The 26,247-nt window shown below is 40.3% G+C and overlaps 2 protein-coding genes across 3 annotated transcripts in view; one reads left to right on the forward strand and one right to left on the reverse strand.

Annotated features, from left to right (window-relative positions):
- CCDC146 (coiled-coil domain containing 146) overlaps positions 1–12,372 on the reverse strand; it is a 66,245-nt gene extending 53,873 nt beyond the window's left edge. Inside the window, exons 1-3 of the mRNA XM_072355073.1 lie at positions 12,314–12,372; positions 10,562–10,665; positions 6,435–6,601 (exon numbers count right to left, since the gene is read on the reverse strand). Coding sequence (XP_072211174.1) covers positions 6,435–6,590 — 156 coding nt within the window. The 5' untranslated portion in view covers positions 6,591–6,601; positions 10,562–10,665; positions 12,314–12,372. The remainder of the gene's footprint in view (positions 1–6,434; positions 6,602–10,561; positions 10,666–12,313) is intronic.
- A 124-nt stretch (positions 12,373–12,496) lies between these two features.
- Positions 12,497–26,247, forward strand: part of FAM185A (family with sequence similarity 185 member A) — a 36,977-nt gene continuing 23,226 nt past the window's right edge. The window contains exons 1-4 of one of the 2 annotated variants that reach the window (XM_072340211.1): positions 12,497–12,992; positions 18,324–18,433; positions 20,205–20,297; positions 25,892–26,030. In XM_072340211.1, coding sequence (XP_072196312.1) covers positions 12,626–12,992; positions 18,324–18,433; positions 20,205–20,297; positions 25,892–26,030 — 709 coding nt within the window. In that variant the 5' untranslated portion in view covers positions 12,497–12,625. The remainder of the gene's footprint in view (positions 12,993–18,323; positions 18,434–20,204; positions 20,298–25,891; positions 26,031–26,247) is intronic. The other variant, XM_072340203.1, reaches the window with a different exon arrangement.

A 26,247-nucleotide genomic window follows, 5' to 3' on the forward strand; every position in this document is an offset into this window, starting at 1 on the left:
TCAGTTGCCAGATAATGCATAGGCTCTTCTTTGGGCTATCTGTATTTTGGAAGGGAAAAAACTGATTGCCTAATCAAGCGTTTATATGTGTATCTTTGTCATGAAACAGGAGACAGAAACTCATCTGCTATTGTAATTATGCACATTTTAGAAAACATTCAAGTTTCAAGAAAGAGTGAGAATAGATATAACACTCAAAATTAAAGCATACAATTTTATATACAAACCAGAGCACTTGGTCTCTGAGGCTTAATAATTAAAAACATGTATTTTAATGTACAGAAAGCATCTATGTAACAAAGATTATAACAAGGAAGCCTTGAGGTTTTGATCTTGCTAATATTTAAAATGTGAGTATTAGTAAAGAAGATTAATAACAGTTGGATTTTAGCAAAATTCATGAATCCCCCCGACCTCCCCCCCCCAAAAAAAAGCACAAATCTGTCTGTGAATTCAGCCAAACAAGCTGTAATGTCTTTGTTTTCTATGCAGCATTTAAAAAATAAGAGAGAAAAACCGGAAAGAATCAATCATATCATAGAATCGTAGAATGGCTTTGGTTGGAAAGGACCTCAAGGATCCTCCAGTTTCAACCCCCCTGCCACAGACAGCGTTCCAGCCAGTAGACCAAGAACTGGCCCAGGCTGCCCAGGGCCCCATCCAACCCGGCCTTAAACACCTCCAGGGATGGGGCACCCACTACCTCTCTGGGCATACTGTTCCAGCACTCACCACTTCTTCAGTTAAAAACTTCCCCCTGACATCTACTCTGAATCTCCCTTCCTTTAGTTTAATACCTTTTCCTATCACCTTCCCGTCCCTGCTGGCCACCCCTCTTCTGATGGAGCCCAGGATACTGTTGGCCTTCTGAGCTGCAGCACACTGCTGGCTCATGTTTGGTTTTTCATCAGCCAGAACCCCTAAGTCCTTCTCAGGGCTGCTCTCAAGGAACTTTTCTCCCAGCTCGTATAGATATCTGGGATTACCTTGACTCAAATGCAAAACTAAATCTGAAGAGCTGAAGATATGAAATAATGTTTTTTTATGGTTTTTTTTTTCCTGTCCCTTTATTGCGAATATATTCCCTTAGTTGTGTTTTTGGGGGAGCACTGCAGCCAGAGGATATTTCTGCAACATTTAAGAGCAACTTGTAGTTTGATACTTCAGTGGAAAATAAATTTGCGTTCATACAATTATGTATGAAGGAAACTCAGATGGTCCCTAACCACATACCTGGAACACCATGTTTATCATCTAAAGCACAATCAGCTTTAAAAGCGCCAAGTTAACTTAATTTCTATGTCATGCAAGTCAAAAACAAAACAAAACAAAACAGCAAAGGTGTTTAAGTTCTCCTAGAGACAGATAGAAGACAAGAACTAAAAACTGACCTACCAAAAAAAAAATTATATATACATATAAATCTAGTAATATATAAATCTATTCTTATAAATGTGTTTTGTCCTCTTCTTTTTCCCCAAGAGATAAAATAAAAGCAATCTGGTATACATGGACCTGAAAACGCTGACATATGTTTAAAAGAAAAATTCCTTTCACGGTCCCTGATAAATGCAAACACTCCACCTACCCAGCAGCCAGGCTGCAATCACAGCTTTAATGAAACTTTTATGGGGTTATAATATTTCTGTCAGAAGTGAATTTGGCCGTCAGCCTCAGTGCTAACCAGAAACAGAAAATGTTTTAAGATGATGTGTCACATCCAGCGCTCAAACGAGTCACGAGATTAGGATGTGAATCAGTTATTTTTGAAGTCCTTGTTTACCATCTATTTCTGATCTCAGCGTTACCTAATTATGTTCATACAATTAAGACAAACTCTTGGTCTAACTAGAGGTACACTTCTGCCCAAACAGTATGCCAGCATTCAGAATTACGCAGTAGACAATTATGTTTTACATGCCGATTTCTAAGAATTACACAGAACTTAATGACTTTTACAGAGAAGTAGGATCCACCCTGAGAAACAGAAATTCCCATCCCTCTGTTTGGACAGAGAATAAAAGCCCCTGTGCATACCTCTGCAGCTTAGCCTCTATAAACCAAAAGATAATTAATGCTTAGATCTGAAAGGTTCTACTCATTTAGGAGTATTTGGACACACAGATTTTTTGAATTAGAAAACTAGAAATCAACTTTTTAACATTATAAGTAACCAGATCTATAAAAGTGATGACTCTCCATGGCTGGACACATAAGTAAGTATTGCTCTGGTTTCCTCACAACACAGCTGTGTTGACAGCAGTGATCTAAGCCAAGGCCAGAAAGACTCCCAATTTTAACACAAGGATTGCCCTAGTTTGGGATATTTGGTCTCAAATGCATATTTAGAGTGAGAACAGGAGGAGCAGGAGATAGCTTTGGAACAAAAGACAATAATGAACTTGTCTTTTTAAGTCTCAAGAGTCTCAGAAATTTCAGTGGAAAGGTGAAAGAGAAGGAGGAGAATGCAGTTACAGGCTATTTCCTCCAGCCTGGTGCCTTCAGGAGCTATTTCCTCTGTGCGGCACAAGATCTGCACTTGACAGCAAAAAATAACAACACATTGACAATGGCATTCACTTTCAAACATGCTGTTTGATAATCAACAGGAATACTACTTGCTTTGCAATAGCCTCATTATATTCAACAGCCTCCTGGGTTTATTTATGCTCAATTTCACCTGGCAAAAATAGCCTCTCTATAGAGAGAGCATTCTACCTTGAGTCTGTTCTTGTTTGTGTTGGTTAAAGGCATCTGTAAATCCAACCCACTGCTTTACAGCTTCTGATAAATATTACCAGCAATTAGAGCAATCAATCAGTTTTCCCATCACATAATCAGTTTAACATTCACTATGCAGAACACTGCTTCCTAGCTAAATGCTCACAGCCACATTATCATCCCTAACTGACTTTCCAAGTGACCATATCAACAAAGTAAAAAATGTTTGTTTAATTAACGGTTGGATTCCTGTGGGTGGAGGTGGAGACAACATCTGTCCTCCCTGTCTGTGCCAGCATATTTATATAGCTCTTCTGCAGTGCCAGAAGCCCTTGAAGCACGTAATGTGGAGTGTGCCAGGATCAGTTTAAGTTATAAAATGTTGTTTGCATTCAATGGCTGTGTTAAGATTAATGTATACATGTATATATAATTGGACATACATATCTGGGGAGTACTGAAACAAATAAGCCACTGCTGTGGTTACAGAAATATACTTCTGAAATCTATTTTAGTCTACCAAGCCAGCTTTTATAGGAAAATTTCCATTTAAAGTTATAATAAAATTTTAATCTAAAAATAAATTGTTTACATCTGCCTTTAAACCTGAGTTAAGAATGAACTAAAAACCAACATCTTAGCAAAGATAAATAAACAAATGAATAGAATGTTCCATTTTCTAGAGTGGCATTGACAACTGTTAAAATACTGCAGAAAAAAAATATGCAAAATATTGGATCTTAGTCTTCATATTTGAAAGCTGTAGCCAAGTTCAAATAACAGATGAAAAAGAAGCATACTCAAGCACTGAACCTATGCGTCTTTCCATGACTATAAAGCGTTTCCAGCTAACAGACCCACATGAATCAGCTTCACATCAGCAGAAGTGAAACTTGTTTGAGAATTCTCTGTCACTACATTATTCCAACTTTCGAGAGCATGGAGACTTTGCTGTGTTTCCAGTAGAGCCGGGAATCTGGTTAACAGATATTAACCTTCTACCTAAGAAGAACCCAAGTTCTCTCCTTTTGGCAGTCAGGGGTCACTGACTGTTCAGTTCCTTACCCACAGAAGGACTTCAAAGATTCAAAACAGTGATGAAAAATATTTGCTAGTCACTAACAGAGCATTGTGGAAGGCTCTTTCTCCTTCCTGATGGATGAGGGCAATACGATGCTTGGACACTGGCAAAAAGTAGCATCACATGATAGTGACAATTTCCATTTAAAAAAGCAGTGCAAATGGAAGATATGGTGCTGCCTTCATATAGGGTGCAGAATTCATTTTATCATTCTACAATACCGAGTACACCAATCTGCATCAGACCAACCAGAGAAATCTCCCAAAGGAGTTTGCTCTTCTGCAGGTTCAGATTTAGCACACAAATGGACTGTGTTCATTAGCAGAAAGGGATCGCTGTGTTAACTTCCAAATAAGGTACCAATTCACTGCCATTTTTATTCAGAAGCATTTTACAGAATGAATAACTGTCTTGTAGCGTCTTCTACAAAGATATGCAAGGTAAATATGGTAGAATATTTTTCTGCAATTGTTTTAAAAATGGATGTATGCCCTTGAGAAAACTAACATGTATCTTTCTAAGCCAAGAGCACACCAGCAAAAGAAAGAGAAAGAGAAAGCCCAACATAGAAAAGCTTAGAGACATGGCTCTTGAGCAAAACCAAACAAGAACTGCTGACAGATGAAAAAGGTAGTCTGCGGGTAGTCTGTATGTATCTATAAGTAAACAGCATTAACTAGACAGAATAAAAAGATACTACTCTCCAAAACTTCTCTCTCCTTCTTGAAAGAACCTGAAGAATACTGAGTTTTGGATAGTCGTTTGAATCAGAAAGATGGAACAACCAATTTTGTAAGCAGATCATCAATTTTATCAAAACTTTGTAATTCTGTAAAGATACAGTGGCTGCAAGACTGTCCTTAGAGTGTAGCTGTCGGTGATTCACTATCAATTTGAAAAGATGTACAGAGTAGGGCTTTTTTTATACGTAGGATTTAATCTTAATTGGGTTAGAAAAAAAGAAAAGAAAAAGAAAATAAAGAAAGAAGAAAAAGGTCTTAGTATCCAAAAAGGATTTGGAGATCACAATAGATTACAAATACCAGCAGCATTGTTAATAAAAACATTTATTTTATTCATTTGTATTCTTTTTAAAGGAGCCGGGATCAGGTGGAGGAAAGGAAAATAATGAATGTCTAGTAGGAAATAATGCTGCCACAGCACAGGGAAGAGCCAAAATTACAAGGACAGAAATTATGACAGTGGGCAGGACGCAATTTGTTCATGATTTCTGTCCATTGCCCCAGGTCTCTTCATTTTGAGCATTTATACCAGTTTTGTGTCAAGTTTCATAGATTCTTCTTTGCAAATGGCAATTTCAGTATCTCCTGTGTTGTTATAGTGGTGCAAGTAACGTAACAATGATGACATAAGGATAAAGAGAGTTACAGACAGAGGTGAGATGTATAATTGTAGCATCTGTTGGAAAAGAAAGCAATTTGAAAGCAAAGAAAGACAGACTAGCTTGAGATCGTTTTGTTGAAGCCAGTTACTAATAGAATATTTATTTTATGAACTTGTTAATATATCATAAAATTGTGATAATGGACATGACAAAATTCAATATATTCATGTTGCTTTTGAGAACAAAACTGCGTACACCTAGACCATAATGCACAAAATTCAAAAGTAACTAGCAAAATGTATTGAATCTTTATGTAGTATTTATCCAAGTGGCATATTTGTTTCGTCAAATAACTACTAGAATGTGTAGTTTTCCATTAAACTTATTAACATCATATAGATTTATTTATTTCTAAAAGCATACGCTAGAAGAGAACAGGATTATGAGTTAAGATACACAAAACAAGAGAATTGATTAGAAGTGTTACAGTAAAAGTCTTTATTTCAAGGACATAGCAGCAAAGGCAAAAAGAAGTGGAAAGTTCATTTTTTGAATGTATGACAGTTTTCTAACCAACAGCAGTGGAAGTACTGAGTTATATATTGATGTCATCTTGGTGATAAAAATGCTTGATGAAAAGAAGCAAGTCATGATGGACTGAGGGGCTTTTGTTCAAACCTCTAGTCAGCTTTCAATGATTTTCCCAACTCTACATGACTAAACACTGTTACTATGTGTTATTAAAAATGAAGGAGAAAGTTCTGCAAGCTTGACTTAGTGCAATTTCTGCTATTTTCATGAGAAATACAAGATTTGTTTGGCTGGGAGGTTTACTGCCAGAAGGGCTATATTTGTTCTCAAGTAAATCTTAATATCAAAAGGTGTTCCTTCTGATAGGCATTTACTGCTACAAGAGTATAAATGACTAGCTAGTAATTCAGAGAAAATATGATACTAAATACTTGATGTGGAAAAATTTTGAAAGGTATTCCAAGATTTAATCTGGTATTAATGCAACAACCTCTATGGTGACCTCTTAAAGCCACACCCCCTGAAAAGAGTAACATGGGTATCCGTTATGCACACCATCTCCAGCAAGAAGTATATGCTTGGTCCTTCTTCATAAAACATTCTTATGCCTTCGAACAAAAATTGGAGAAGATAGGAAAGCTACAGATAGCCTATGGTAACACGCTTCAACTATTAACAAAAAAATATACATTTTCAATTATTTGATTTTGACACAATCTGCATTGCTGTAGCTAAGAAAACTAGAGTACATGATACCTCATCTAAACACTGAAATGCAGGACTTGATGTTACATCAGTGGATCCTTCATCTCTGGTATAGACTGTTGGAGCTAAAGCACAGATGGGTTGCTCTTCCTCGACTTCCAATTCTTTTTCATCGGAACTGGAACTTTCATCACCATCTTGACTCATTTTCTGGAGATCTAGGAAGTAAAAATATACCAGAATTTGATTAATTAGGTCCTGGGATACATGTGACTATACAGTGTCTACATGCAAGACCCACATTCAAACAATAAAAACCAGAATGTTAGCAATTTGGGTGTCTCTGTAAGATCATGAAAGACTTCTAGGAGACAGCACTATCCCTCTTGTTTGTTTTAAGATTGTTTGTTTTAAGAATCCTCAAACAGTTGGCTAAGTTCTCTTTACATAAGCATTTGAGAATATGTAAAATAGTACTTAAAGATCAGGCACTGAATAATAGTTGGGAAAAAAAAGTTGAATAAAAGTTGGAAAACACTACAGAAGTCATTTCTACTCTGCATAAGCAGGGCTTACTTGAAACCTACATCAAGTTCTTTAGGGCTTTGACTATCTGAGTTTTGAAAATCTGTTGGAGACTTCAGCATCTGCCTTATAAAGAAAATCCCTGGGTAGGTGGGACTACTGCAGGTATAACTCCTATGACCTTTTCATCTGTCATAGTACTAATCAAAGAACTTGTGTCCTCTCCTCTCCAGACCCACCTACCTCTCCTGCCCACCCTTTGCTGCACCTTCTGACCATGTGAGGTACCAGTATATAGAAAGGGAGTCATTTTGCAGAATGTAGAGTTCTTGAGGAAAAGACATTGTCTGACGCGTGTGTAATGATTGTATAATATCATTAAATTGTTTGTTTTAATCACTGCATGGTCATAATGAACAAAAAAAGAAAGAAAAAACAAAACACCAAAGCCATGCAAAATGCAAAAATATGATATAAAGTCTGAGAACAGGAGGTAGATATATAACGAAATCTAGTACACACATCTTGCCGTGCCATAGCAAGAAAGGAGAGCCAGAGACTGATTGTAGAGCAAAACATAGAGGGCAGAAGAGACAGGATATATATGGAGGAATTCAAGCATTTCTCCACAAGTTCTCTATAGTTGGCCTTAGATGCAGTGGACAGACAAATCACTATCTTAGTATTTTAGTTCAAAATAAGTGTGCCTCCGGTGGTGCAGTGGTAGAATTGCTACTTGCAACACCAGAGGCCCGGGGTTCGAATCCCCCCCTGTGGCACAAGTGGCAGAAGTGCCGCTCTGCTACACAGAAGGGCTCGAATCCCGGGAGTTGGACTCGATGATCTCTAAGGTCCCTTCCAACTCGCACAATACTATGATACTATGAAAATGTGGGGAGAAAGTTTGATGATGGCTGCAAATGTTCACCTGGCTCTTCCAGTTCTTTCTAGGGTAACTATTATTCTGCTGCAGTAATGATAGAATATGATCTTGGAACACCAAAATACTGAACTCACATCAAATTATCTACTCTTATCATTATTCTTCATAAAAAAAAATCCTTTTTATTATAAATCAAAAATTCACAGTAAGAATGAGGGAAGTTCTTTGTGAGTATTTTAATAGTAACCTTCAGGTTTCTCCAATGAAAGAACAAGAGTTTTGCACTCCAAAGTCAGAAAACTGTCAGTTAGCAGAATGTGATTTCTTTCTACAGCTGTGATGGGCAAATGACATAAAAATGTTTTGCTTAGCATAGCCACTTTCTGAAACATCTCTTGTCTATAAAGGTAGCCCACAAATTGTCTATAAACTGTGCTTTGTTTGGCGCTGTTTGGAATTCCCTCAAGAACAGTCTGACTTTGAGAGAGACTTTAGCAGCTGCATTTGCTTATGGAAAAAAAGAAAAAGCAACTTCATGATCACTCCTGAAGGAGACAAAACATTGTGAAACAGCTGTAAACATCACCGAGGCCAAGAAATAACTCTGAAGCACCGTTACATATACACAATTATAAAACGAGACTTGCTTCTCATCTACAATATTGCTGAATATTTGAGAATATGCATTTCACCTTTACAGTTGCTGTTGCTTTATTTGTGCCTCTGTACAAATTTCTGGAAGAAATGAGAAAGAGTGAAAAGCACAAGAGAATAAAAGCTCTAAGCAGAGCAATGCCAGAGACTGGGAGCTTCACCTGTGTAGGCATCTTTATTTATTGTATGTGAAACAGAGTTGATGCGAGTAAAAAAAACACCCAGGTTAACACTTCTTCACCTGATGACAGCACAAAAAATGTTTTCACCAGAGATTCCATTTTGCTGAGCAAAAGGAGAACAAGGTCCCCTGAATCTGAAATGTTTGTAATATGATGATAAGACACAAATATAGGCCCATCAGACAGAGGAAAACAACTAGACAGCCTTGGCTACTGGGATAAACGCTAGTCTCCATTGCTCTTTAAGAAGGAACAGAACAGATTTGCCTTTTCAAAACACTAGCAAGCAGTAGCATAACAAAAGATGTGAAGTTTAGCATTCTTCAGCTATCCACTACACAAGTACATTCAAAATCCAACTTAGAGAAAACCACATACATACAGTTAAGAAAAAAAACAAAAAACAAAAAACAAAAAACAAACAAACTGGAAAAATAGTATTTTTGCCACATCTGATATACAGTTTAATTCAAATAGAAATGAAAGCTAAAATGATTTTTATATTTACAGAGCCGTTCAATAAATATGGATGTTCTTAAACAGCAGGACTGCAAACAACACCAAGGCCTTGAACCAACACAGTGAATTGCTGAGGAAGAGAATTACAAATCTGTTTTAGATCCCAGGTCATGTCTTGTGAAATTGCTTCAGGACAGCAATAAAAGTCTGAATGCAGATTCCCAAGGTGAACTCCAGCACCTTTACTTCAGTTCCTCTCCAGCAATCAGCAGTGTTAATACAAAAGCCAGTGAAGAGTACAGAAAGGACATGCCTAGTTGTATTGGCTCCGTCTAAAATGACAACTGCAATAAGTGGTCACATTAGTAAAAGCAGTAAAATTTCATTCTGAACATGAAGAGATACAGCTCTATGTACAAAGATACATCAGCTAGACTTATTAAGAAAGCATTGAATTTATAAGTCTCTGCTGGGGGAACTACACTTCATTAACACTTTACACTTTGTCTTAATTGGGTTACCTCGAAAACAGATCCATTACAGTTAAGCCAAGTTAGTTGAATTGGTGTAGGCAGAAACATAAATGCTCCAAACCACTAAAGGTTTTCTTGTTTCATACAGGAGCACAAAGCTAAGGTTTAGGCAAGTTTAAATTAATAGATATAAATCCACACTAAGGTGAACCAAGGCCATAGACACAGATCTCCTTCCCAAGCCAGTGACATTAGTGGATGTTGGGTATCACTGCCTTCCTCTGCAGGAGGAGGTACCTTCCTTCTCCTTCAATGCTGATCTGCAAGAGGAATGACTTTAGGACCATTTTCTCAGGCAAAATCAGCTAAGGAAGTTTACTATTTTTAAGTCAATAGTATGAGATAAAAAGGCTAATTTTGGTGGAAGTTTGCCAAAGAGCACATTCCCATCTGTCCTGCTGGCTGAGAGGCAGCACCCAGAGCAGGGAGACAATGAACAGAACCTCAGCCAAGCTACTGAGCATGACACAGGATATTTATCTGCATCTCCATGCTGATTAGTTTGCACACAAATGTTTAAAAAAGAAACATGGCTCTGAGAATGAGCATTTTGCACTGGATTAGTCAGAAAAAAGTTATACAACTTAGCTGGAAGATCAGAGCATCGATACCTAGAGAGACCCAAAGCTGGTTTAGCTCATCATACCTTCAGCCAGCACTGGATGCCAGGTGGCAGACAGAAGAAGCCATCAGTGGTGTTTTCCTGAACTTATGCAAAACTTTCAGCATCTGCAAAATCTGACAGAATGGAGTTTCTCATCTTACCCCTGTGAGACATGCATAACCAGTTCTTTTTGTTTGTTCTGAATCTGGCTCCTTGATGTCTCCTAGTTCTTTTACTGGATGGGTCATTGAACAATCTCAGCCTTTCTATGCCACTTGTTTTCCAGCACAGACTCCTTGTTTGGTAATCCTTTTTCTAGGCAAAAGAATACAACCTACCTGCTGCTACTGGTAATAAAGTCCTCTGCCTTCTGCTGTCTCTGTCATCCTTCTCCAAGTCTTTTTCAGTTCTATCATATCCTCTTCAAGAGAGGGATGAGATACTATTAGTAACAAAGGAGTACTGGTGATTTATTCAATGGCACAGCGATTTTCTTTTCATTTCCTAACATCTTATTTCCTAATGCTTCTTTCCTATAGTTAAAGTTTACAGTCTCATAAATAGCCGGACCTCTGTACTAACTGGGCAAAGCTTCAGCACTAAAGGCTGTCTTTAAAACGCAAAGCTATACCAACATTAAGCAACAGCTGAAATTACAATTAAATAGTTACAATAGGTTATTATTCCATGAAATTCAGAGTACTTTGTTTGATTAGACATGCAGCTACATAGACAACTGTTTTTGGGAGATGATAACACGCTGCATACCTAAACTGCTTAATAATTCTGTTATGAATTCCATTGTTTCTGTTTGTTTTCAAGTCCCTGCTGTTTAGGATGGAATCACCCTGAGCCACCCACAGACTTCATCTGCTGGAGCCATAGTGAGATAGAGCTTAGATACGGATGATTTGAATGGTGAGAACCGTCACTTCCCTTTTCATTTGGTTTCCATGAGGAACTTGATTTCCTCAGAGCTCTTGTAGCATGACAAACAAAAAACAGCCCTGAAATCAAAGCCTTTCTGCCCTCTGTACCCCAAGAAACTGTTTCCATCGCTACACACACACTGAAACACCAAGACAAAACAAAACAAGCTCTACCTAACCACCAAGCCCTACTCGTGACCTGAAAAATCTGAGGGCTCAAGGAAGCAGTTCAGAAAGATACAGAAAAACTTAAATTGCCAACCACAAAAAAACAGATTACAGTAATGCCATGTAAATATTCTACAGTAGAAATGCACGGAATATTGAATAAACTTAAAAAGATGTATCCTGACATTAAAATTCGTAAGCTGAAGAAACACAAATGAACAGCCAGCTCTGAGTGGGGCTAACCTTGCCCAAGCACTGTTTGAACTCAAAGGATGGGTTCTTGCAGACAGGAACCCCAGCACAAACTAACACCAGCGAGAATACTGCCGCAGGGAGCATTCAATATGAAATGGAATCAGTGTTACAGCCAAAATAGACGAGGGCTGCTCTGAAAGTAGTGCCTGTTAATTTACTCTGTTGGCCCATGATAGAGGCAGATGTTGGTGGTATGGCAGTAGAGTTTGAAGCTGTGTTGCTGTGCGATACGTGGCAGCAAAGGGGCAGTCTGTCAGGATGGCATCTGATAGGGAAATACGTACAAAGCAAAGGTGCGGAGCTGAGTTGCTCCATGCGGGCACCCACTGACACATCGATGCCAGCTGAGCGCCGTTAGAGACCACGCAGGGAGGCCAACCTGTTGCGTCTGCTGCCCCCTACCGGCAGCACCGCACACTGCAGCTCTGCCCCAACATACCGCTGCATTTTCGTCTCGGTAGAGCTCTATTTCTCTGCACTAAACCAGCATTCGACAGGTTGGACCTTTCTGTGCTTCCTTTAACGATTTTCGAGGCGAAACAAGGAGCAACGCCCCCATCCCCGCATCCCCGTTATAACTATCCTACACTGCAGGCGCTGAATCCCTAAAAGCTGAACTCCGCGGCTCCCCACTTGCTTGTACGCCCTCTCGGGATAACTGTTTCGTGGCATATTTGTAGAGAACTCAGTAAAATATCCCCGCACGGGCCGCTAATAGTCGCTGCCGCCCGGCCCTACCTGCGCTGCGCGGCGCACCCCGCCTGGCGGCGTCCCGCTGCTATGGCAACACGGGCCCGCCTCCTCCTGCTCTCTTTGCCGGCCCTCCTCTCATCCCGACCGCCGATTGGCCGCAGCGTTCTTCCCGCCGACCAATACAAGCGGAACGTGGCCGCGCTTCGCCCTCCCCTTTCGCTCCTCAGCCAATGAGCGCGGCGGGCCCTCAGCGCCCTCCAGACGCCAGCGCACTACAGCTCCCAGGAGCCTCCGCGAGCGGCCGCCGCCTGTTTACCGGAGCCCGGCCGGCAGCGGAGCGGGAGCGCGGCGGGCACCATGCGGGCGCTGCCCCCGCGCTGGGTGCCGTGGGCGCTGAAGGCGGTGGGCGGGGGGTGCCGCGGCTGCAGCGGCTCCGCCGAGCCGGGCGGCCCCAAGCCGCTGAAGGAGTGGACGCTGGTGGTCGGCCCGCGGGGGAGGCTGCGGGTGCGGCTGCCGTGCCAGGTGAACGTGAGGCCGCTCGACCCGCAGCGCTACCCGGGCGCGGACCGCGTCTTGGTCACCGTCAGCGGCGTGGAGCGGAGCGACCGCCGTCACCTCGAGCACGTCCGGGTGCGCTACGACGAGGCTCTGCAGCTGCTGGCCATCGCGGCCGAGGGCATGGACAGCAAGGCTGCCGTGGACGTCCGGACGCCGGGCAAGTTCGGTGCGTGAGGGGCCGGCGGGGCTCCCTCGGGGCTGGGGATGAGCCCGCCGGGTGCCGGCCTGCAGCACGGCTCTTCCGGAGGTGTGTCCTGCACGGCGGCCGGGGCTGCGGTACGGCGTGCTCTGGGACGCCGGTAGTGCCTGTAGGGTAACTGGTGCGCAGAGCTGAGCTGCAGAAAAACTCTTTAAGTGTACCGAAAAAAGTCGTTCGTTTCGTTTCAAGTAGTTATTCCAGGCTCTGTGTCATCTGACGACCTGCTGCAGTTGTGCTGTGAGAGATGGTGAATAATCCAATCTAAGCTCCGTACATGTCACCTGTGAGTTTCTAGACCACGGTGTTATACTCTCTTGGCTACCACTTCGACAAGCTTTTCTAGCAAAGATGTGCTGAACCTTTAATCTGTTTTACTATCACCTACTTTGTCTCGGGACAGCCATACTGACAGTCAGGGCAGAGTAAGAATGGGGCAGACAGAAGTAATGCTTCACTCAGGAGTGCTCTCAGTTGTCAGCTGTTGTAACCTGTTAAAGCCTCACAGAGGATCTCTGGGAACAAGTGCTTGTCTGTGAAAAGCACTCCATGTCTTCTGACAAAGGCGTCTATTAGGTGTGCCACTGAATTTCCTGTGGTTTTTAACACACAGGTGTGCAGTTTGTCAGTCAGTTTTAACTATTCCAGATGAATCAGTTGATGAACGTGGCAGTTTGTACTGATTTCTAAGTTTGCCAAGTGTTGGGGATGATTCATCATTTATAGCTGAAAGGAAGAGAACAAATGTGGAACTAAGGGCCTTGTCAGACAAAGCCTTCTGAAAATCCAAGCTGGTTGTTTCTAAAGAAATCAGCTGTCACCAGGAGTGTGGTCAAACCAAGACCCTTCATTTGATTCGACATTGCTTATACTTCATTTTCTCCCGAGTGTTTTGTGTTGCTCCTTACTTGTTACTCTTTTGAGGAGTGCAGGGGAGAATCCGTTGTGTTAAGATCTGGAGAATCTCAGCTTTGATGAAGAGTTTCACTGTGGGAAGCCTCCCCAGAGGCCTCAAGGATGAATCCTAATACACAGAATTCATTTAGCCTTTGTTCTGTTTTGAAGTTATATTCTTATTATATTTGGAAAGTCACCAGCTCTGCAGACAGTGTCATATGAGAGTCTTTTTCCTTTTGGCATTCTTGACTTTTGGCATTCTTGAAGTAGGCTTTATTAACTTCTAGGTCTCTAAGCAAATTGTTCCACTTAATTTTATGGAAAGATCATGCAACTCAAGCGTCCTATACAGCCTGGATTATAGCCCAATTCTACTGCTTGCTGTTGGTCACATCTTAATTAGCATGATGTTAGTTTTGTCTCATGGTGCTGTTAATTGGAATTGCTGCTTGTCAGTAGGGTTCTACTCTGCTCTGCTTTGATTTTCTGGGGTCCTTTGAGTTTATTTTGGGGTAGTTCCTCTCCTTAGTTTAGGAAATAAGTGTTCTGTAAGCAAACATCCCTGCATCAGCACAAGATCTTACTCCTCGGAAGGTGTGCCTCAATCTAGAATGTATCCTCAGTGGCTCTAGACTCACGGAATCACTTAAGTTGGAAAAGGCCCTCAAGATCATCAAGTCCATGTGAACCTTCTGGCTGTTCTTTGTCCTTCCTTGAGTGCATGAGGATGCTGACAGCGTCCTATTCAGACTCTTTTATCTTAGCTCTCATCTGTCAAGAAGTTGAGTAGTCTTTACATCATGTCTGCCCAGCATTCTAGCGAGCTTCCTGGTTTTGGAAGTATTTCATAACAGCTTTAGCAGTTCAGGTTGGAGCTTATCCAGGAAACTCCAACACAGAACCCAAAGAGCATGAGCAGAAAGTGCTAGATTACATGTTTAAGTACTTATTTTAAACCAAAGGCAACTTGTATTTGACTGGGCTGACTACTAAATGACCCGCTGATTCTGCCTCTGTGTCTAGACTTGTGCTAGGCACAGTCTTTCAATATAATACACAATCTGATCATCCTCTCTGACATATTTAGCCTGTGTAGATGACAGATGCCAATTAATTTCCCTTTAGCAGAATTTGTATTGATTTATTTTACTTCAGCTTATCTATGTTTTAGTTGTTTATTCCTGGGGCAGTGTGGGTATATAGCTGTAGGCTGAGTTTGCTCTGCATATGAAGAGAACCCAGTGTGTTGGTGTCTACAGTTGCACCTGCTGTTTAACCCTGAGATCATCTCTTCCTGTGTAGCATCCTCAGGTAAACAAGCTGTCTTCTCTTCCTATATAGTTATTCTCTTATTAGAATCATAGGATAATTCAGGTTGGAAGGAACCTCAGACATTTCTAGTTCCACTTTTTGAAAACCTCCAGGGCTGAAGATTATACAGGCTCCTTCAGCAGACTGTACTGATGCTCTCCTATGTTACATCCTGCTTACAACACTGGCTTTTATGCTAAAGTCATGTAGGAGAACCATGAAGTTTGAAGTGGTGGCCAAGCTTCACTGAGGAGAATAACAGCTCTGTCCCCAAGGGCATTTTGGGGCTAGATCAATTTATAAGCTACTGGGGTGTTTTTGGTTTTGGTGTCAGTTCTTTCCTTGGGAGATTTTAATTCTTCCATGTTAGTTTTATGAAAGCCCATAAGATTGCTTTCAGTCTTAGCTAAATAACATAGATTATTTTTTCTTTTCCATGAATGTTAATGGGAAGCAGATATGAATGCTTTATCCACATTGTACTTTTCTTAAGCATAAACAATAATTGAGAAGGGAAGCAAAGACTGTCCACGCCTACTAAACATGGCAGACCTGCCACCTCAGAGTAGCAAATATTGCAATGTGATAGCCTCAGTAAAAGGGGCTGAATGAGCTTAACGTGTTTGTGCATGTACAGATAAGCTTCCTTAAGCTTCCTATGTGAGTTGAGAATTGGATCATCATCAAGTACTTCCAGTGGTTCGATGCTGCTGAGTCACTTCAAATTAGGCTGGTAAATGCTATGTATGATAGCTAAAGGTGGTGTTTCTGGGTACCCCTGCCTACCTTCCTGTGCTAGTGGGCTTTTTTTCCCTGTGCACATTTATTTCCAGGTCCGAGTTGTTTGCAGTTCAGAGATCTTTGTGCTCTTCAAGGTTTGCGTGGTGGAAGTTGGCTGCAGTCCTCAGCTTCACTGAGAAGAAATCACTGTATTCTTGGAACTTTGGCACTGAAATTGTATCTTCCTCCTTATTTAGGGTTTCATTAGCGATATTATCCAGCTCTTATCCAGCCTTCTTTGTTGTTGTTGTTGTTGTTTTTTTAAAGAGTCATTTATTGTTGCATAGGAAGTCTGTTCACAAGACATCAGCGTTCCATTCCTCACCTGCTAATCTTCCCTAGATCAAGGCTAGCAGTGCACTGTGACTCTGAAGGATCAAAGCACAGTCTGTTTGCGGGCCAGGAATCCTTTGTTTCCTGACAACTTACACATGAACCCTCAGACTAGTAGTGAAGATCCATGCCAGAAGAGGGCATCTAGGATTACATTACGAATACAGTTTTCAAATAACAGCCAGAATCTACCTTGCAGAATCATAATCTTTTGTTATTAAAAGTGACTACCAGCTCCCTCAGTACCCCCAGGTAGATCCCATCTGGCCCCATGGACTTGTGACAATCTTTTTGACAGAAGGGATAAGAGCTGGAGGCTTACCATGCTGATAGAACTTAAAAGTTTACATAAGCAAATTGCCTTTTGTGGCCTCTGTCTTTGCTGAAAGGAAGTAGCAGAAGTCTTGCATGTAGGCCCTTCTAAGCAGCCATGCAATTTTCCAGTGAGTGAATTGAGCAATTTTCAGCAAGACAGCTTGTATCAAAAACCATATTGTTTTCCTTTTTGTCTCCAGGTTTGTGCTGTGCAGGGACATGCTGTTTCAAGTTCAGATGTCTGAGAAGTGCTTCTGTTGGTGTCTCTCTGGGAACTGCCTTTAAACAATCCAACTGCTCTGAAGGAAATACAGCATCCTGGAAAAGTTTCATCTGCCTGCCTTGGCAACTTGAGAACCAGCAGATCAGCACTGATCAGATGAAAATAGCTCAAATACTGCTCTGATATTTTTAGTCCAGTGAAACTGTCTAGGCTTTGGCCATACAAACATTCAGCCTCTGACAATAGTCACCAATACCACTTGTCAGATTTTGTGCTTTTACGTGCCTCAAAACCTCTTTTAACATTGAAGTTTAAGAAATGTTCAATTAGATGAAATCTCAGTCACTGTATTTCTGTTTTGGAGGTCTGTCCATCTCCCTGTTCTGTGAGGAAGCTAAGGGAACAAAGTATACAAACAAAAGGCTTTCTGGGAAACTTGCCTATCCAGTCCAGCTCTGCTGGCCCCAGTCTAATGAAACTGTGGCTTTCAGATACTATGTGTATCTTTCACTGAACTTAACCTCTTAGTTTGCTGTGGCAATTAAATCTTTCGTATGTTTTTTACTCTCACTACTTTTTTCTTCTGTCTCTCTTCCATAGAAGAACAAAATAAACTTCTTTATCTTTTTCTGGCTTTAATTCTTGCCAGTGTTTATGGTGGTCACTAATGTAAATGACTGTTAATACAGTCAGAATCCCCTGACTACAGGTTCTCACATTTTTCCCTTGATCTTAAGTGGCACAAAAATGCTGTCCTGCCTGGAGCATTTTGAGCCCATGAATTACTCACTTGATAATCAAATTATCTACAAGACTCAGGAACTTTTCTTTATGGAAGCCTATAAACATTAGTAAGGTAAGGTGATTCAGTGTCCATCGTGCCAGGAGGATAAATCAGGCCTTCCAGAAGGCTAGGGAAGAACGATGCTTGTGAACTCTTTTATACATGTTTTTATGTTATGCTGTTGAAGCAATATGGGTCTAAGAAGACATAACAGTACAAATACAGCATCTGCAGCTGAGTTTTGTTACTCTGTGTAAGGTCTTGAACAACTTTTCAGCCTTCCCATCCCAACACCTATGCCAGGGTAGAATTGTTAATAGATATAGTGGTGAGGGTGGCTATATGGTAGTGTGGAGTGCAGGAATGTAGCTCTTTGTGTGTTTGTGTATATGTATGTGAAATTATAGCTTCACTAATGGGCCACACACTCCTTGCCAGTCACTGCTGCCACTTGTAACATTCAGCCAGTTTTCACTGTTGGTTGTTGACACTAATTAGGTGTGCAGTTGAAAGGATAGCTGAACTTAGCTGTCAGATTCCGTATATTAAAGAAGCTACTATCTTTATCCTACTGTGTATAGTTGCTCTATTGTGATCAAGTGCTGTATTTAACACCTGGTTCTTACTGTTCCATTGCTAATAAAACTTTTAATTCCAGATTTGGATATCAAAACATCAGGAACTGGCTGCGTGAAGGTTCAGAAAATGGAATGTGATAACTGCAAAATAGAAACTGAGAAGGGGACTAGTGTCTTGCAGTCAATAAAGGTATGATGAACCCTTCCCTGTGCTGTCATTGTTTCGAAAGGGACTGTGTGATGGAGTATAGCATAATAAAGTGCTGAATGCCAGCTGTATGGGTGAGAAATACTCTGGTATTTCTGAGTGTTACTGTGTGTGTGGGTAGCACTGTGCCTTCATTTATTGCATACCATTACAACACAAAGTCAAAGACTAAATAATATGAAGTAAGACATCTAGGCACCTTTGATAGCTGAAAGCTACTGAAGTGGTGGAAGCAGTGAGCCTCATTTCTGCTGTGCTCCTCCCCTGCTGCACTACCCCTCCAAAATAAAACTTCTGGGAATTCCCTTCTCTGACCAGCAGACTTAATAGTTGTTTTCTTAGGTGGCACTATGAGGTACTTCTCGGTATGCAGCATCATTTCTTTTTTTTTTTTTCCTGTGTGATATTTTTTCTCAATTCTGATGCCTCAGTGCTATTGAAACTCCTTAGATTAATGTATAACTTGATCTTGAAATTACATGTCCGAAGTACCCAGCTGATTATACTGATAAATACTGGACGTGACATGGCTGTGACCTTGATTTTTCTTGATCTTTCAACTTCATGTTTGCTGACTTGCTTTTGTGGAAGTAATCGAAGAATATCCAACTTAAGTGCTGTTTGGAATAAATTTCACTTGAGTAATTGAGATTGCACTTGATTTATTTATTTATTTCCCCTAGAGTAATTCCTTTAAGCATTTCTGAGATATGAGAAGCCTTTCAACGTTTTTCTTATACGTTAAGAAGTGGCTTTGTAATGTGCAGCTACATAAATGTGAAGTTCAGCTTACATTGAAATTCAGTATACTACAGAGCCAGACTTAATCCATATTCAGTGAACTACACTCTACCTGTATCTTCTCAATTCTAATTGACCATATTAATCTTTGAAAGTAACATCTGACAAAGTAAAATCTGACAAGCCAACAGTATTGTATGTTAGAGATACTCTAAAGGTTTGGAAAAAAAAATAAGGACTGTATATTTACAACAAAAAAATACATGAGAAACTGCATAATGTAAGAAACAAAGCAATTTTAGCCAGCATTATTGATAGTAATCACAGGATGCAATCATGATTGCCATGAGATTTTATAATGTTGAGGAGAAAGCTGTCTGCACTCACAACTCTAAATGTGATGAGCATCTTTTCTCAGATACTTGAAAGATAGGAGACTTGAGAAAAGTTGAATTTTAAAGATGGAGAAGTCACAGTCCTGTTTTCTAGGACACTTGAAGCAGTGGTAAAGTGGTGCTCACTATTGAACTGAACAGAACACTGTGAAGTAGGCAATGTGAGGCTTCTGAGCCCTGCTCCTCTGTGTCCTTGCTGTATTCTGGAGGAGCTTGGTGTTGCTGTTTCTACTCCATCAGCTCACTGAGCCTGCTTGATTCAGAAATAAGGAAAATGTGAGGGAAAACTATAAGTAGAAGGTATCATCCTTTCCCTGTGTATGTGTTTGCTGTGTTGGTGGCCACAGGAAGCTTCTTGGCTCCTTTAGGCCCCAGATCAGAGGAATTACCTCTATATAGATTTACGTGTGTGTGCATGTATATTGTCCAAAAGAGTTTTGTGATGGTATCTTTGGGTTTGACTGCTTTGGGAGCAAGCAGCACATTTGGCAGTTAGTTCAGAGGAAACCAGTAAAAGGGAAGTTTAAGTTTGTGACTGTGATGCAGCTTGAAAAAGGAGGTAACTTGTTTTCTAGTTACGTTGCCCTAACTGTGTGAATTTATTTACTTTTTTTCAGAGCCATAAAATTGATATACGGACAAATGGTGGCAAAGTAATTGGTCTTGGAACGCTTTATGGGAATACAGATATTCATGCAACAGAGAAGGGTGTAAGTAAGAACTGAGGCATTTTCATGAGTTTCTTGTTCAGCTTGTCTGTTGCTAAATGGTTACGCTTTGAAGGGCATACACTGAGGAATATTTAATGATTACCACGGGCTGATTGTCATTTCACTGTTAACTTATATTTGTTTAACTATACTACCTGGTATCATGCTTTGTTTGGATAAGTCTCTATGAAAAGGCTCTGTAGAAAGTGGAGTAATGAACATGCGATCATTCTGTCAGCTCTTGAGGCTGGGCTAGCTCATACAACACATCTGTGAGGGCCTACAAAATTAAAGCTGGAGTCTAGAGCTTTTTAGTTGGCTGATGTTTAGGCACTTGGATTCTGCAGTAGGCACCTAGGTTTATTGTAGTGTCTCATGAATAACAACCAGATATGTGCACATACTTTTCACTTCCAGCATTATATGATTTATAAGAACCAAAGAGTGGAAAGTTCTGTATATTTCTTTGCATCAGAGGAAGCAATCGCTTGTAATCTTGCTATGACGTGCAGGGAAAAGAACCCTGAGAGCAGGGAAGTTTCAGAGAAATAACCTGTTCTTTTCAGCAGATGGCAGCATGAGACAAGCCTGATACTACACTAATTTGGTTTTCTTACCACAAGTAGTCAATTCTTCATTATTTAGGATAATGCAGAGCTAGGATCCCTTACACGACGGTACAGTTTTCATACCTGATCTGGTTCTTAGGCTCAGCTTGAATATTCAGCCACTGTAATATCTGTGCAACTGGTTGCGTTAGGATTCATTAGATCTGAAGCACTGTTATGTGATGTGGAGCCAATTCTGGAAATAGCTTGGTTACTTGCACTCTTGTCAAATTCAGTGAGTGCCCTTATAACCAGCAGAACTGAAAGGAATCAGAAAGTTCGGGTAGCTTTCTCTAGCCTAGGGTAAAATTGAGACCAAGCTGGGAAGTTTTTACAGTCCAAAATTGCCTCTGAAGTGCTGTTTCAGGCTGTTGCACACCTGGTCAGTTGGATTCTGTGATCATGTGATCACTTAGGTAGAGCCAGCTGTGAGCTGTTGTGAACTGCTAATGAAAACGAGACTCTCAACATTAAATTATCTGTTTCTTTGCAGTGGATGCTTGCCTTCCTGTTACATAGAAAGGAGCCATAAGGCTGCTCTGAATGAGCTATCTCATTTCTTTATGAACACTATTTCATCCTAGCAGAACCTCTTAGCATAAAGCAGCATGGGTAGGTTCTGACTGCAATGTGCTCTGTCATTGCAACTGTTGGACTGATCAGTGCAGATCAATTATTAGTCCATTTGGGCCTTCTTACTAAATAGGTGGAGTTAGGTTCCATCCTAAGCCAATGGTGACCATTGGAAGAAGACAGAATTAGTTTACAGTCTTTGTAATGTATCTTATGTTTCCCTACAGAGGGTTTCTGTTGGAAGGATTTGAAAACAGAAATAGTTAATTTCTACCAGTGGAAAGTATTTCATGCTATTTAGGAATGTCCTCACAACCTACTAGCAGGGTGGTCATCTTTCAGTTAGGTGCATGCTGCCTGGTCCTTTGTTCCCAAACTAGTTTGTTATGCCACTGGAATCCGTGGAGTTCATTTCAAATAGCAGCTTAATGGTACTGATCAAAATACGTAGGGAAATGAGATCTAGAGCTCTGTGGAAGTATGTGTAATGCTTTTGCTTTTAATTCTTAACGTCATTCATTTGCCTTTTTTCCCCCTCAGGTACACTGTCCTGAAAAAATAAACAACTTCATGCAGATTACTCTGAAATTCTTATTTGTGATCATAAATGTTCATATAGGAAGTAATGTTGTTAGAAGTTACTCTTCTGTTTGCAAAACTGAAGTAACTTGAGTGAAATGAGTGATTTTTAACAGGAATTTGTGGCTATGGAACAACTTAAGTTAGTGTTACTTAAAGCATTATAAAAAAATGGTTGCATACTTAAGATATTGGGATTTCTTTTCTCACTTGGCCACTTCAGCTAATAATCAGCCTAGATTACACCTCCCATGTGTGGTTGTATGAGATGTTTCTTCCATCAGTTGCAGTCATTGTGTAGCTATGGCTCTGTCAGCATTTCCAGGCCCTCCTGGAGCTGGGGAGGGGAAGGATGTGGTGTGGAAGACACTGAACACATGTGAGAATATTCTTAAGGTGGGGAAGAGGAGGAGATATTTGTGAAATGTTTGACCAAGAATAGCGCAAAAAAGCAAAGCCAAGAAAAACAGAATAAGTGAGGAAGGGATTGTTTGTCTTATTTTAGGATAGCAAGGTGTTAGTTTTCATCTTGAAAATATGTTCAGGTGTGAAAACACACTCAACCAGATTTATGAGGATAGGCTGACTTTTCTTCTTTAAAGGTTAAGAAACAGATGGGACTTGAGCATGTGGTCAGAAACTGTAACTTCCAAGGCTTTACCCTGAAGGGAGGGAGATTTCCTGGAAAACCTGGTGGCTCAATGGACAAAAATAATCAAATCTGTTTGACTGGGGTGTCATTAGCTAATCTGGCCATAGGGACTTTTCTCTATCACTTATTTAACAGAGTCAGACATCTGTGTTCTGCCAAAAAATCATAGGACGTGAATAATTTGAGATTGAAAACATGTTTAGTCTCAGTAAAAAGCAGACCTACCTTTTTTATTTTTTTTCCTCCATGCTTTCCCTATCTAGAATATTTTTTTTTGTCTTTTATTTTAGCAGTGAATTTATTTTTCAGTGAGTCGCTGTGCAATTACTTCTTTTTCTCATGAACGTGGATGACTTAGCTTATCGCTTTGCATTCTCAAGAAAGGTAGCTACAACTGATCCATCAGTTTCCACCTGTCGCTGAGCTGTATACAGCTGTGGATCTCAATTGTCTCAACTTCCTCTGTTGTTGTGCCAGCAAGGAGGTTTAAGGTGCATGAGGAGCTGGGAGGGGACAGTGTCAGAACAGCTGAGTTGAACTGCCTATACCATAAGGCATAATGTGGAAGAAAAGTAGGGAAAAAGGAAGAGAATTCATTGAGCTGTCCTCTGCTGCTCAGGGACTGGCTGGGCATCAGTCAGGGACTGGTGAGTGATTGCTTGTGCATCACATGTTTTATTTTAGGGGAAAAAAGAATACATAGTAAGAGGGTTAGCAAGGATAATAGTTATGACTATTGTAAATTAGGATGTTAAAAGGATAATAGTTATCAAAAAGGATAATAGAATAGATATTAACAAAAGATAGGTGTTAGGATGATTATTTATTTATTTTCCCCCTCTTTCTTTTCTCTATCTTGGTAAATAGTTTTCATTTCAAATGCATCTATTCCACTTTTCCTTCTGATTCTTTCCATCTCACTGGGAGGGGTGAGACAACAACCGCATGGTGCTCAGCTGCCTGCTGGATTGAGCCACAACAAGGTCAGAGGAGGAGACAACCTTTCTCTTGCAGCAAAATAATGCCATGCCCCATACCAGTGTGAGACTGTCAAGCACATTGCCAACCTTGACTGGGCTGTCCTGGACTGTAGTCCTATTCAGCACCTTGTGACTTCCATCTGTTTGGGCCAATGAAAGATAGACTGCATGGCAATGTTTTCCTAGCAGCTGTGAAGCATTGGGTCACCTCTGCTGGTGCAGATTTTTACGAGGATGACACGTAGTCAGTTGTTCATAGCTGGCAAAAATGCATAGCTAATGGTGGTGACTGTGCTGAGAAACAGCGTTCTGTAGCTGAGAATGTGCTCCCTCAAACAGTGTTATTGTGCTCTTTGTTGTAGTTTCCTGGGAAATAAACAGGAGGCATTACTTTCTGAGTGACTTCTTTAATTTTTTTTCTGTAAGTCATAGCCAGCTCTTATTTTTGTCCTGTTGATGGCAGGAATGGCTCTGCAAAAAGTGTCCCTGTACATTGCGAGTTGCCCTTAACTCCCTTCAGAATAGGTTAGATTGTTGATCGTGGATGTGACAGTGGCTTTTCTTGTTGCTTTGGGTTCATGCCTCAGCTGTTTTATACCTTGTCATTGTCAGGACCAATGACTGAGGGAATCGTGGAGTATTTGGTGAAAAGAATGTGATTAATTTTTTTAATGTCTCTTCTGTTAAAGTTTTATGACAGGTGTCAAAACTCAACTTGCTGTCACCTCTGTAGCTTCAAATGATGCCTTCTTAATATCATTTTCTGTTTGCTGTTGATGCTTAGATTCTGTTGCGTTGTTATAAGCAGCAGTATCTGCAGGGATTGGAGATGTTGGCTGTCACACATATCTATAATTCTAGCACTGCACGTCTGTAATCAGAACTTCGTATAGATTAATGCTGTTTATTACATTATTTGAGATGTGCTGTGTATTCTAGCATTGTATAATGTAAAATGTCTTACTAGAAGACTCCATTCTGTACCTTTGCTTCAGGCAAAAAGACTCCAGGAAGCTTTTTATGTATGGAGTGCTAAGATCACAGTATAATTTGGCTGTGATGCAGTCCCATGCCAAATCAGTTTCTTTAGCTAATCTCTTGTAACACAATATTGTGTGGAATCTGTGCAATACTGCTTGCTGTCTATCCGAATACCTCTTACTCCATCCAGAGCATGCTCTTTATATAACATTACAAAGAAAGTGGCAGCAGACTTTTTTGTATTAACATTTTTCCCACAAGGTGATAATGTTAAATTGAAAAAATGAATTTCAATTGGCTTAAGGCACATCTTGATCAAGAAGGCCCTATGTCATTCCACACGATAATAATTTTATGCAATTCACTTGACTTTGGTATAAGCAAAGTAACAACAAAATGAATGAGGTTTAAGTATGACCTGTCACGTGATTCCATCATGAATCAAGTTTAACTTTGGAAGAGTAGAAGTAAATTCGCTTAGTAGTCACATGAGGATGCAACTTACTCTGTTCTGTTCAAATGGGCTTAGATTATGCCACATAACTGTTTACTTGGACGTAGGTAACTTACTGCCTTTTATTCCCCAAATATATCCACAGTGCAGCTTTTCAAATGGTCTCCTTTTCCTCCATTTCTGTTGAAAAGAAACAGGTGCTGTCACTTGTTATTTAAGGCTCCGTATAGCTTGGAGCTTACCTCCAAATATAGAGGCCTGGATAACCAACGGTAAAATGAATGGTTTTGCTGACTGTTAGCCAAAGCTAATGGCAGCTGTGGTAATCTCAAACATTCACCAAAGCTGGGCCTACAGAGTGAACAAATTATAGCTCTTGGTGCAGATTTTTGTGTTAACAAGAAAGCCAGTGGGTGTCTTGGTATTAGGTTCTAGAAAACTGATTAGCCAGTGCCTTAAGTGTCTTAGTGGTGCATGAACATTAAAATAGCAGCTTTAATAACATGAGCAATTTTCAAAGCAAAGGGGTTTTTTTTGTCTGTTTCAGTTCTTCGCTTGTCTGATGGATGCAACAGTTCATAGAAATGTTGTAAAGGATTACCAAAGAATTACCCACTTGTTTGTCAGAGCTCTTAGATGCAAATATTTGTAATGAGGAACTTTGCTTGTTCTGCACCAACAACTAACCATTTGTTTTCTCTTAATGATGTTATTTCACTTTGCCTTTTCAAACCATAATGATATTTTCTGCTATGTTTATTTCTTAGAGTGTGAACATAGAGAAGCTGCAGGGGACATCAGTCAACATATCCACAGAAGATGGGCTCCTGAAGACCAAATATCTCTATGCAGAAACTTCATCTCTCTCTTCAGTAGCTGGTGATATTATGCTGGGAAGTATTCATGGTAAGAGCTGAAATTCTATATGAAATTTAGCTGCTTTGAAGGTATTCCTAACATTCACAGTACCAAACGGACTAATGCTGTAGTCTATCTCTGTGTAAACAGTTGTGCACGGTACATGAACAAAGCAATCCTGTATTTGCTAAGTACTTAATTGAGAAGACTACATACTACCTACCACGTAGTATGTTGTATTTATTTTTGAAAAGAATTTTGTAAG

This window comes from Excalfactoria chinensis, chromosome 1 (genome assembly GCF_039878825.1).
Source record: "Excalfactoria chinensis isolate bCotChi1 chromosome 1, bCotChi1.hap2, whole genome shotgun sequence".
Taxonomy (NCBI): domain Eukaryota; kingdom Metazoa; phylum Chordata; class Aves; order Galliformes; family Phasianidae; genus Excalfactoria; species Excalfactoria chinensis.